Source organism: Staurois parvus, unplaced genomic scaffold, assembly GCF_062004578.1.
Source record: "Staurois parvus isolate SC_StPar_1 unplaced genomic scaffold, SC_StPar_1.0 ptg000338l, whole genome shotgun sequence".
Classification (NCBI taxonomy): domain Eukaryota; kingdom Metazoa; phylum Chordata; class Amphibia; order Anura; family Ranidae; genus Staurois; species Staurois parvus.
In genome coordinates this window covers 383781-397173 of record NW_028318134.1, presented here as the reverse complement: position 1 = coordinate 397173, position 13393 = coordinate 383781, and the positions used below count along the sequence as shown (strand labels likewise).

Below are 13393 nucleotides of genomic sequence, written 5' to 3'. Positions count from 1 at the left end.
TTTGGTCGAAAGCTGTGCACTAATGATCAGATTATCATACGATCGCTTCAAAAGCGGTGTTCGTGTGATTTTCTGATCACGTGTGCTAGGTTTGATATGTAAAGGACTGTGTATATCGTTGGCGCTCTATGAATACCCGGAATAAATAAACACATTTGTACAATTTCCAACAAGAAGTGACTCTTCCGGTCTTCATTATGCAAATCATTGCAAATATCTTCATTAAGAGGGTGCCAGCAGTGCGGGGAATTATGGGGGGCAATCCCCAGCCTCACTGCCGTTCATTATTACCCTGTACATAAAATGTTATACTTCTGTATTTGAAATGACCCAATCATTGATCATTTACATAAAACAATTACAAAACCAGCTCTGGCAGGGCTATAGAGTGTGAAGACATCTGCTGCATAGTCCTGATGATCTTATTTTCACAAAGTTCTCATAACAGAAGAAAGTTCCTTAACCATTTGGCCTCCGAAAGATTTCCTGGACCTAACATCTTGGCTGTGGATAAGGGGGTACCACCAGTCCTCATGTACGGGGTCCAGGCCTGCAGGGGGGCCCAGGCAGCTGGGTGAATCAGATGTGGGAAGGAAGGGTTGTCGGGGCAATTACCGGAACCAATCCCCTGTATGTCTCTCTTTGCAGAAGCTGAAAGTTGGGTTCTTCTCCTCTCCCCACCCCCTGCCTCAGTGCTGGCTTTCAGCTCCTGCAGAGATAAACTTACAGGGGATCAGTTCTACTAATTTACCTCTTCCATTCCTGAATGAACACAGTTAGTAATCAGTAAGGATCAATCACTGTGTTCATTCATAACCGAAGCATAGTAAACTGTGCTTTTTTTGTGGGCATGGGGGACCTTGCTAGGTTGGGTGTATGGGGTCCTGTGGTTTGGGTGGGCCCTGTCAGGTTGGCCTTTAAGGGGCCCCGTGGTTTCTAACAGCAGCCCTGCATACACACTAACAAGTAACTCTTCCAAGTATTTATTACCTCTCACAGAGATCCCAGTACCTCCCTGACAATGCCTTCATCTGCTTCTCTCTCCAGAAGGACCGTGCCATCTTTACTCAGGTGTCATCTACGGTAACTATCTACTTCCTAGGCTGAGATTTGATCTCACAGATCATAAAATAAAGTTAGTCTTGGTTCCTGTGCAGTTCTTGGCTGTGTTCACAAATGTCTGACACAGATCAGCCCCTGCTGCAGCCTACTGTTCCCTCTAAAATGGCCACATTCAGACCCCATTACCGTACCACAACTGAAAGACAGTTCTGTAATTTGTATTCCTTCAGTTACCACTGTGAAAGTAGAGTGACCACGTCATTTTCAGATAATGATCCTAAATACAAATGAGTGGCAAGTAACCTAATTGTAGCAAGCACTAATAAATAACATAAACACAATAATAGAATTATATTCATCACATACTCTATCCAGTGGCATCCCTATACAGGTGCGGCAGGTGACACCTTTCGCACGAGGTGACATTGGATCCGCTCCACGAAAAGGTAAGTTTTAAAGCAAGCCGACGCTCCCCGCAGGATGGATCGGATCTGCGGATTGGGGAGCATAATGGATCGGACTCCGATCCATTATGCTCAATCCGCAGGTTACTTGCCACTCATTTGTATTTAGGATCATTATCTGAAAATGACGTGGTCACTCTACTTTCACAGTGGTAACTGAAGGAATACAAATTACAGAACTGTCTCACAGTTGTGGTACGGTAATGGGGTCTGAATGTGGCCATTTTAGAGGGAACAGTAGGTTCCCATTATTGTACCGCTAAGTAGAGAGAACAACTATTGATGTGGAACAATGCATAACATGGCACTAAAGCTTCGTGTTTTTTCTTTAAATAACAAACATGTCTATACTTACCAGTGATTTTGCACAGAGCAGCCCTGATCCCCTTCTTTTCAGGTCTTTGCCGGCCCTGATCGCTCCTCCCCATCCAGAAGTGCCCCCAGGAAAAGCCCCTGGGGGCACCGCTATATGCTCGTCTGCCCTACAGGTGCTTCCCTCTCTGGCAGTGTCACAGCTGGGCAGTACGGAAACCCCGGCTCTTCCTGACACGAGAGGTGGGGAGAGAAGACAGCGGAGGGCGGTGGTGGTGACCGGCAGAGCCTTGCCGCGATCCAGTCTCCAGTTCATCCATCCAGAGAGGGAAGCACCTGTAAACAGGCATCCATACCCACCTATCCCTTAAAGGGACCTCTGGCTTGCAGGATCCATTCACATCCTTTGAGAGCTCATATCCATATTCCTGGAGGGGGAATCATCTCATGTTTCAGCCCGGACCCAGACCTGTGAAGGGGACCTTTGTTGATATAGACACCGCGTAATTTTATTATGCTTCTGGTGAGTGCGCAATTCTTACTTTACTACTGGGAGCACCACCACTGGATTGAAAATATTATGTTATTCACACTACATAGACTGTCACGCTTGTACAATTTATTTAACATTTAGGACATTTTAATTGGATTCATTTCGTATTATTCATAGCGCTGCACTATTTTTACATATTTGACGAGGTTTTATTTGGTTTCCTTGTGTGTTCAGCTGCTTATTTTAGGAGCGCTCACTTCTATTATTATTTATATACAGGTGTACTTCGGTTTACAGTCCCTCGGTTTACGTAATTTTCGGTTTACGAATGAAAATCCATTGAAAATACCCACATGGAAGAAAAATATATTTGAAATATATTTTAAAAATATTCTTCCCAAATATATTGACATATTTTGGAAATACTACAATTTTGGCCATATTCAATATATTTAAAAATATATTTCAATAAATATATATATATACTCTGCATGTTAAAATGTGTTTTTTATATATTACAAAATATATGAAAAATATTTTTAAAAATATATATTTTTTAAATATATTCTTCAGATTTTTTTTAACATATAAAAAGGTAGTTTTAACATATATTTTTACACATATTTGTAAATGCATTTCAAAAATGTAGATTTGTATTTTTAAAGACATACAGGATATTTGAAATGTATTTTTAAAAATATTTTTCATATATTTTGTAATAAAAATGCATTTCAACATACAGTAAATATATATATTTATTGAAATATATTTTGAAATATATTGAATATGGACATAAATTGTAGTATTTCAAATATATGTCAATATATTTGGGAAGAATATTTTTAAAATATATTTCAAATATATTTTTCTTCCATATGGGTAATGCCTCGGTTTACGATTTTTTTTTCGCAATACGAACGGATTCATTAGTGTTCAATGCATTTACAAATTTTTTTTAATCATGTCCCTGTACAGTATTCATGCCTTTAAAGTGCACTTTATAAAGAGTTTTGAACAGATAAAACTTTTTTGACTTTTTTCTGACCTCCGGAATGGATTCATTGGTTTTCAATGCATTTACAAAAATGTTTTTTAATCATGTCCCGATGCAGTATTTATGCCTTTAAACTGCACTTTATAAAGAGTTTTGAACAGATAAGACTTTTTTTACTTTTTTATGACCTCCGGAACGGATCAATTGATCAATTGGTTTTCAATGCATTTACAAATTTTATTTTTAATCATGTCCCTGTACATTCATGCCTTTAAAGTGCACTTTATAAAGAGTTTTGAACAGATAAGACTTTTTTTGACTTTTTTATGACCTCCGGAATGGATTAATTGGTTTTCAATGCATTTACAAATTTTTTTTAATCATGTCCCTATACAGTATTTATGCCTTTAATTGCACTTTATAAAGAGTTTTGAACAGATAAAAGACTTTTTTTTTAACTTTTTTCTGACATCCGGAACAGATTAATTTTCAGTGTATTCCTATGGGAAACCGCGTTTCGGTTTACAAATTTTTCGCAATACGAAAAGTCCCGCAGAATGCATTAAATTCGTAAACCGAGATACGCTTGTAGTTCATTTTTTTTAAGCCATTGTTAGCCTCAGTATAGTTAGGTAATATGCTGCCATCTTGTGCTTATTTTGGGTATTGCACCATCTTTTTCTGTCTTCCACCCTGTGTCCCTCCCACTTGTGATGTATTTCCTCTTCCTTTTTACTCTGTCTTTATTGGGATAAATATGGCTGCTATTCATGTAATCTGCTTGCATCTGGGGACACATTACCATGTTTTGACCTGCAAATACCGTATTTTCAATCATCTGCCGCATCTGTTGTCTGCTGGTAACCTGCTGCATGCAATAAAGATTTTGTGGATGAGAAAACAGGTATTTGGTGAGTTCAGCAATCGGATAAAGACTGTCCGCGGTCATTGTATCTGCTTATACAGGCCAGGCATAGAGGTCTCAGCAAGGGATAAATCACTAATACAACAGTTGGAGTCAGAATAGGCCCATATAATTCTTCTACAACAAGGGTGTCAAACTGGCGGCCCTCCAGCTGTTGCCAAACTACAAGTCCCATTATCAATATAAAATGGGTGCAGCGCTAAAACCTTAAAATATAATAACCACATATTCAAAAAATATCGAATATATAAATGAGAACATTCAATAAAGTGACCAGTGATAAGGTGCTGAAATATCAACCAAATAAAGTGACTTAGTGGTAGTATATAACTCTGTCACTATGTAGTGACCAATGGTGCTTAATATAGTGCTTGAAAAAAATTATAATGTCCAAAGATGGGTGCATGGAAGATCTGATAGTGATCTTCAATTGCTGGTGATCTATCCAGTAATATGGTGATGTGACCAATGGTGTAAAGACTGCGCACTCACCAGATGCGCAATCAATTGGCGCATTTAGAGATAACACTCTCTCAGTAGATCAACTGGAGGCCCCTTTAAAGGTGAGCATGGTCTGGTCTGATGTTCCTTCACTGCTTCCTCCACTGTCAGCAATGGCTATGCCACCCCACTCATACAGCTCCGTGCCTGGAGTGCAGAGCCCCGGTACTGTGCCGCCTCCTCTCTCCTCTGTGTCACACGGTCACTTTATTGAATGTTCTCATTTATATATTTGATATTTTTGCATATGTGCATATGATATTTTAAGTTTTTAGCACTGCACCGATTTTATATTGATGCTTTGGAGGTTTTTTGGTACCTTTTGGTGTTTCAGCAGCTCAGTTGACTTTTAGCGTTCACTTACCTCTCTGTGCTTACAAGTCCCATCATGCCTCTACCTTTGGGAGTCGTGCTTGTAACTGTCAATCTTGCAATGCCTCATGGGACTTGTAGTTTGGCAACAGTTGGAGGGTCTTCAGTTTGACACCCGTCTTCGGCAGCAAGGGTCCCTTAATACTATTATAATTAAAAAAGGCTTCTGCCCAAGCAGAGGGGTAGGCAGAAGAGGCAGTCACCTTGGGCACTTCAGCAGAAGGGGGCTCAGGACTTGCATCCAATGCTACTGATGTAGTTCACAGTCCATGGCTAGGGGGTGCACTTTGGCTTGTTCACCTTGGGTGCTAAAGGACTTTGTCCCGTCTGTGTCTACATTTCTTTAGATTTCAGTGATTGACAGGCTCAGATGTTCTAATATAATGGAAGGGTAGTGTGAGGTTTGGTTTTCTCCCTGTGCTAGGGTGGTCACTGTCATCAGGACTATGGATAAGGGGGAACCACTGGTCCTCCTGTATGGGACCCAAGCCAGCAGGGGGCCTAAGCAACTAGTTGAATCAGATGTGGGCCAAGGGGGTGACTGGTCCACCCGGGGGGGGGGGGGGCAATTACTGGAACCGATTCCCTGTATGGCTCTCTCTGCAGCAGCTAAAGGTATAATTTATTTAGCTCCTCTCCCTCCTACCGGCTTTCAGCTGCTGCAGAGAGAGCCATACAGGGGATCGGTTCCAGTAATTGCCCCCCTCGCCACACCAATCATCCTCCCTGTGCACCATATGTTTCCCCCTACTGCCCAGACCTCCCCCCCCCCCCTTGCAGTGCTGCCATCTTCCCTCCTCTCCTTCCCACCAGCAGCTGCAAGCACACAATAGGATCCTTCAGGATGGAGAGTGGGGGAAGGGTCCAGTCAATATGTCACATTTACCACCCCTTCCTGAATGAACACAATGGGTGATCGGTACCGATTGCTCACTGTGTTCATTCATAACTAATGCATAGTAAACTGTCTTTATTTGGGGAGGGGGATCCTGTCAAATTGGCTGTTTGGGGCCCTATTTGCCAGCCCCTTTCTTTCCTGAATGAACACAGTGGATAATCAGTAGTGTGTTCATTCATAACTGAAGCATAGTAAAAAAAAAAAAAATTTATTGGGGGGGGCTGTCAGGTTGACAGTATGGGGCCCCATGATTTCTAACAGCAGCCCTGGTGTTATTTATTATAGATACTTATATAGCGCTGTCAATTTATGCAGCACTTTACATACATATTGTACATTCACATCAGTCCCCGCCCCTGAGGAGCGTACAATCTAAGGTCCCTAACTCACATTCATACATACACATACTATGGACAATTTAGACAGGAGCCAATTAACCTACCAGCATGTCTTTGGAGTGTGGTAGAAAACCCACGCAGGCACAGAGAGAACATGCAAACTCCATGCAGGTAGTGCCGTGGCTGGGATTCGAACCAATGACCCGAGTACTGCCAGGTGGAAGTGCTAACCATTTATGTGTTATTAATATATACTTGAATAGGTTTTTTTTTCTTAAAACTAGAGTTTAGTGTCACTTTAAGGGCTTCCTGAACCCTACATGGATACACATGGAGTAGTATTGTAAATTATTGTTCTTTATTGTAGTCCTTATTTACACCCCAAGTAACCATTCGCACACATGATGCAGAGCTGTCCTCTCTACGGTCACTCTTTCGGTTTCTTCTTGTGGAGCCGAGCCTGCAGTTCTTGCATCATCCCAGGGTGGGCCCCTCCAAACCTGTCCATAGAAAGAAGGGAGAACAAAGTCAGGCGAGCAACGTATTTGTAGCTCCTTGGGCCTCATAGCCTCCATATCTCAGCTTTTTGTTTCTGGATCAACTGTAAGTGTAGAATTTTAATTTTTTCTATGGTTGAACTGGATGGACTTTTGTCTTTTTTCAGCCAGACTAATTATGTAACTATGTTTACACGTTCAGCTCCTGAATTGCAGTCTACTGCACAGATTTTCAACTCTTCTTACCAGGGGCGGACTGACCATTCAAGCACTCGGGCACTGCCCAAGGGCCCAGGGTCAGTAGGGGGCCCCATTAAATGTCCCTGGTACTTTTTATAGGCTTTTTGGGTGTGCTTTGAGTGTGGGCAAGGACACAGGGGCCCCATGATCCCCTATTGCCCGGGGGCCCCATGAGTTGTCAGTCCGCCCCTGCTTCTTACCATTTCTTACCACACTGTGTTGGGCTGTGCACTCACTTTCTCTGTTTAACACACCACGTGCAGTCCCGTGCGTTTTATTTCTGCATCAAAATCATGGACAGTAGCTTGTGTGGTTTCCAATGGCATAGTTCCAACGAGTTCCAGTTCCAGAAAAAAAAAAAGTTGAATTTTTTCTGTACAGGAACACAGTAAAATGCATCAAAAACACACTGGAACGCACCTAAATGCATTAAAAAAAGGCACTGGAACACACATGTCCCTATTTCACCCCTCGCCTACCGAGCACGTATATCCCCTTCCTGTCCAGGCCAATTTTCAGCTCTCAGTGCTGTCACACTTTGAATGACAATTGCGCAGTCATGCAACACTGTACCAATGTGACATTTTTATCATTTTTTTTAGACAGATAGAGCTCTTTTTTGGTGGTATTTAATCACCTCGGGGTTTTTTATTTTTTTGCTAAACAAACCAAAAACAACTGAAAATCTTGAAAAAAAAAAGTTTTTTCTTAGTTTCTGTTATAAAATTTTGTAAATAAGTGATTTTTCTCCTTCACTGATGTGCGCTAATGAGGCTGCAGTGATTGGCACTGATAGGCTGCACTGATAGGTGGCACTGATGGGTACTGATGAGGAGGCACTGGTAGGTGGCACTGATGGGCATTGATAGGGATCACTGATGGGCACTGAAAGGCAGCACTCATATATGCCACTGATAGGTAGCACTGACTGGCACTGCTAGGTGGCACTGACTGGCACTCTAAGGCAGCACTGATAGGCAGCACTCATATATGCTACTGAGAGGTGGCACTCACTGACACTGTTAGGCAGCACTGATGGGCACTGAAAGGCGGCACTGATGCGCACTGATAGGCAGCACTGACTGGCACTAATAGGTGGCACCAGGGGCGGACTGACAACTCATGGGGCCAATAGGGGATCATGGGGCCCCTGTGTCCATGCCCAAACTCAAAAAAGCCTATGAAAAAGGTACCAGGGGCATCTCATGGGGCCCCCTACTGACCCCAGGCCCTCGTGCAGTGCCCGAGTTTCCAAATGGTCAGTCCGCCCCTGGGTGGCACTGATTGGCAGCACTGATAGGCGGCACTGACTGGCATTGATGAGTGGCACTGATAGATGGCACTGAAATGTAGCTCAGATGGGCACTGATATGCGATCGCCACGCTGCGTTTTTATTACAAAATATATGAAAAATATTTTTTAAAATACATTTCAAATACACTGTACATCTTTAAAAATACAAATCTACATTTTTGAAATGCATTTACAAATATATGTAAAAATATATGTTAAAATAACTTTTTTTTAAAAAAAATCTGATGAATAATTTAAAAAGATATATATTTTGAAAAATATTTTTCATATATTTTGTAATATATAAAAAACGCATTTCAACATGCAGTATATATATATTTATTGAAATATATTTTGAAATATATTGAATATGGCCAAAATTGTAGCATTTTAAATAAATGTCAATATATTTGGGAAGAATATTTTTAAAACATATTTCAAATATATTTTTCTTCCATGTGGGTATTTATACAGCCATAGAAGGTGCTGTTCAGTTTGTGTGGGGAGTTTTCTGCTGTGGCCTATATCTCTGGTTATTTTTACAAAAAAAACCCACATTGAACAGCAATGAGAATGAATGAGGTGAAAAAGAAAGGGGGAGCTTCTGTCTTTAACAAAACGTATTTATAGTTTGGCCCCATTAGGGTTTCCCCAATGGAGTTAAATTATGAGGGAAGCTGAGGGAATTTCACACTCATCATTATAATTGGAGAAGTTTTGTTTTTCATTGTTTGTCATTAAGAAGGTGAAATCAGCATTTGCAGCAATTTGGTCACTTGCCAATTACTATACACGTTGCAGTATTATCAGAAAAAGACACGGTCACTCTACTTTCACAGTACTAATTATACAAATTACAGAGCTGTCTCACGGTTGTGGTACGGTAATGGGGTCTGAATGTGCCCATTATTAAGGGAACAACAGGTTCCCATTATTGTATATATATGGTATACCTCCTGCGCTATTAAATCCCCTATCGCAAAAAGCAGCCAGCACTTGAAATGCCACACCCAAGGCACAAAATACAATATAATAGGAATAAATAGTGCAGCGCTAGAAATAAAGTGCTAATATACGTATAAATACACATGCAATAATGGTGATACCCTTGACATGGGGTATATCTATATTCACTCTTAGTGCTGTGAGCAGTATTATACAATGTAGTCCACACACATGCTGTACAGTGAGATCTCCACGTTATGACAAACACATGAATGGCTCTTTGTGCACGTGCTCCACACTGAGTGCAAACACACGGGATGTCAATCCACAGTGACAGGGGTGCCCCCTCACCTTCCTGCCCAGGCCCCTCAGGACCAATGAGCCAAAAAAGATGCTTAATTATTCCTCCACAGCCCGTCAGATCGTCCTCAGCAGTGGTGTTGGGACCCTCTCATTAACACTGAAACCGCAATCTCTCCATATACGTTCCCAGCAAGACAAAGAAATCCAGCATAGTGTAAAACCATTTATTGGCAATAAAAACGCTAATGTAACGTTCCTACTCACATTTAGGTAGTTGTAAACCGACTTTTCCACCACACTATGGGTGTACTGCATGCATGGACTCTGGTAAGGTGTATCAAGATGGCCCCTACGCCGGACGTGACGTCACCACGTCGGCTGCGTCACCGCTACGACTCCTCCCACGAACGTGGCCTGGGCAGGAAGGTGAGGGGGCACCCCTGTCACTGTGGATTGACATCCCGTGTGTTTGCACTCAGTGTGGAGCACGTGCACAAAGAGCCATTCATGTGTTTGTCATAACGTGGAGATCTCACTGTACAGCATGTGTGTGGACTACATTGTATAATACTGCTCACAGCACTAAGAGTGAATATAGATATACCCCATGTCAAGGGTATCACCATTATTGCATGTGTATTTATACGTATATTAACACTTTATTTCTAGCACTGCACTATTTATTCCTATTATATTGTATTAGGTTCCCATTATTGTACCGCTAAGTATGAGAGAACAATTGTAGAAGCGAAGCAGTGCTAAATCTTTTTTTTTTTGTTTGTTTGTTTATTGTAAAATAGACCATTAGGTTGTAGCAGTCACTGGTAAAGCAGCATAAGATTTGTGTTTTAGCAAAAGTGGTCCATCAGTTTTAAAGCCCAACTCCAGGAAATCTAAAAATTCTCCCTTGCAGTAGGGCTGCACTGACACCTCAAGGGTTAACTGCTGCTTTATTCTAGGGAAGAGTAAAACCACTTCTACTTACATGACCCTCTGCTCCCTCCTGGCAGAAATCTTTTCCGTATGCTGCAGGGGTACACAGTCCATCAGCGTAATCATGTCCAATGCAGGGCTACGGACCCTGCTTGAGGACCTTAGATTGATGGATTGCGGTGTTCAATTTAAACTCCTCACGGATAGTCACGTACAGGGGCGGACTGACCATTCAGAAACTCGGGCACTGCCCGAGGGCTCGGGGTCAGTAATGGGCCCAATGATATGCCCCTGGTACCTTTCATAGGCTTTTTTGGGTGTGGTTTGAGTGTGGGTGAGGAGACAGGGGCCCCATGATCCCCTATTGCCTGGGGGCCCCATGAGTTGTCAGCCCGCCCCTGGTCAAGTACTACACCATCCTGGCTCCATGTTTGCAGGAACAAGGAAATATCAGAAAAACTAAGGTGGGCCTATCATACTGCAGGATAGTGATGGGACTGTAAAGTGGTATCTCCATTTTTTACAACTGCATGGAAATATAAAAAGACAAGCTTGCTGTCATTGTAGTTCAGCAGCAATATCTTCATGCAGGAAAAGCATGCGTTGTGTCTTTCAGTCCTGGGTACTCTTTTCTTCTCTTTAGAGGATAACAGTACTTTTACATAATTTGAGGACAAATGACCCCCCTCTTTCCATCCCGTATAAGACTCCTGCTACCTTGCATACTAGCTAACGCTGTTCCTGGCGAGAGATTGTTTTTCCTTTTTGGCTTTGAACAGAAAATCCACATACGCACAATATGCAACAACCCAAGGGCTTGGAAAGCAGGACCATCAAAGCTAACGTAGGTTCATGAAGGAGATTACTACCGGATTTGAGATCTGTACTAGAGGGTATAGACAGGATGAGTGGGTAAGGGAAGGCACCAAAAAAATATGTAAAAGTACCTCTATTCTTTGTACAACCACCTTTGTTATATATTTCTTAGTGGGAAGTAGTCAGGGATTTTTTTTCGGCGGGAACGCAGTTCCGGCACCTCTAGCACTGAATGGGTTGCTGGAGGGTCTACTGATGCTGGCTGCTGGAAAATCTATTGTCATTGGGGGATCTGTTTATTATCGGGTAGTTTATTGTTGCTGGTGAGGATCTATTGTTGCTGGGGGTCAATTGCTACTGGTAGAGATCTACTGTTGAGGTAGGGGTCTATTGTTGCTGGCTGCTATGAGATCTACTGTATTGTTTCTGGTGCGGGTCTATTGTTGCTGGGGATCTATTATTGTTGGGAAGTATTTTGTTGCTGGGGATCTATTTTTGTTGGGAAGTATTTTGTTGCAGGGGATCTATTGCGACTGGGGGGGATATTGTTTCTGGGGGTCTGTTTTTGCTGGGGGAATCTGTTATTACTGAGGGATCTTTTGTTGCTAGGGGGACCTATTGTTGATGGGGGGGATATTGTTGGGGTGATCTATTGTTTCTGGGAGGTTCTATTGTTGCTGAGGGGGGCTATTGCTTCTGGGGGTCTAATGTTACTGGGGGTCTATTGTTGCTGGGGGCATCTATTGTTACTGAGGGATCTTTTGTTGCTAGGGGGGCCTATTGTTGATGGGGGGCTACTGTTGTTTGGGTGATCTATTGTTCTTGGGAGGTTCTATTGTTGCTGGGGGGGAGCTATTGTTGCTGGCTGCAGGGTATCTACTTTACTGCTTTTCTTGCTATTATTAACACATACAAATGATACTTTGTTCTGTATTCTCTAAAAGGGTTTTTACAGTTACTGACTGTCAGTAGATTTCCTGCCCCTTGATACCTTCAAATATCTCTCTTTTATTGATCCATGACTTTAGTTTTTATGCATACCCAGCATGCTTTAGGAACCCCTTCTTCGGCTTTATAGTGAGTTCCTCTGAGGCCGTCTTCTCCTCCTTGGGTTCCTCTTCAGGGTGCGATGGCACAGGAGCTGAGCTCATATGTGCAGGAACCCCGGGGAATAGCGCCACTCCCATTCTTATTGGCGCAGTCACTGACGATGGTGGTCCAGTGGGCTGCTCCTCAGATGTCACCGGTTGCTTCCCTTTGGGGCGACGAACAGAGGACTTTCTGCGTAACATTGGCTCTGAGGTGGTACCCTCATCCCTGGGTTCCTCAGCAGGGTGTGGTGATTCAGGAGCTGGGGCCACAGTTGGTGAAAGTATGGGTATCCCAACAAGAAAATTTGGAACTCCCATTTTTAGTGGCATGATCAAGGGCAGTGATTGCTCAATTGGCTCATCTTCAAATGCCATTGGATGCTGTTCCTGGTGTTGACGGATTGAGGACTTTCTATTTAATGTCTGCTCTGAGATGGTACTCTCATTCCCGAATTCTTCGGTGGGGTGTGGTGGCTCCGCAGATGTGATCCATGGCAATGATGACTCCCCCTGAAATGTTGCTGGACGTGGCCGTCGACGAATAGAGGACTTTCTACGTAATAATGGCTCTGAGGCGTTGCTCGTCTCTGTCGCTTCTCCGGTGGGACTTGATGACTCGGGAGCTAGTGGCACGCCCATTTCTAGTGGTGGGGGTGCTAATGGATCAGCCAGCTCTTCCTGAAATGTTACCGGACGCTGCCCTGGGCGTCGGCGAACTGAAGTCTTTCTGAGGAGCAGGACGCGGCTTTTCTGTGCGCTGACATCCAGCATGCTGTGAAAGGGCTAAGCAGAGAAATGACTTCATTAGAGACCAGTTGACCATATCATAAATAAAGATTAATAAATAAATCAGCGGCTGTTAGAATATATCTGTAGGACAGGATAATGCAGGACAATACAACCTGTGCGCTGTGC

General features: G+C 42.8%; 1 protein-coding gene across 1 annotated transcript in view; it reads right to left on the bottom strand.

Annotated features, from left to right (window-relative positions):
• Positions 1-6700: 6700 nt before the first annotated feature.
• LOC149457015 (uncharacterized) overlaps positions 6701-13393 on the bottom strand; it is a 30648-nt gene continuing 23955 nt past the window's right edge. Inside the window, exons 5-6 of the mRNA XM_089684145.1 lie at positions 12429-13261; positions 6701-6859 (exon numbers count right to left, since the gene is read on the bottom strand). Coding sequence (XP_089540271.1) covers positions 6787-6859; positions 12429-13261 — 906 coding nt within the window. The 3' untranslated portion in view covers positions 6701-6786. The remainder of the gene's footprint in view (positions 6860-12428; positions 13262-13393) is intronic.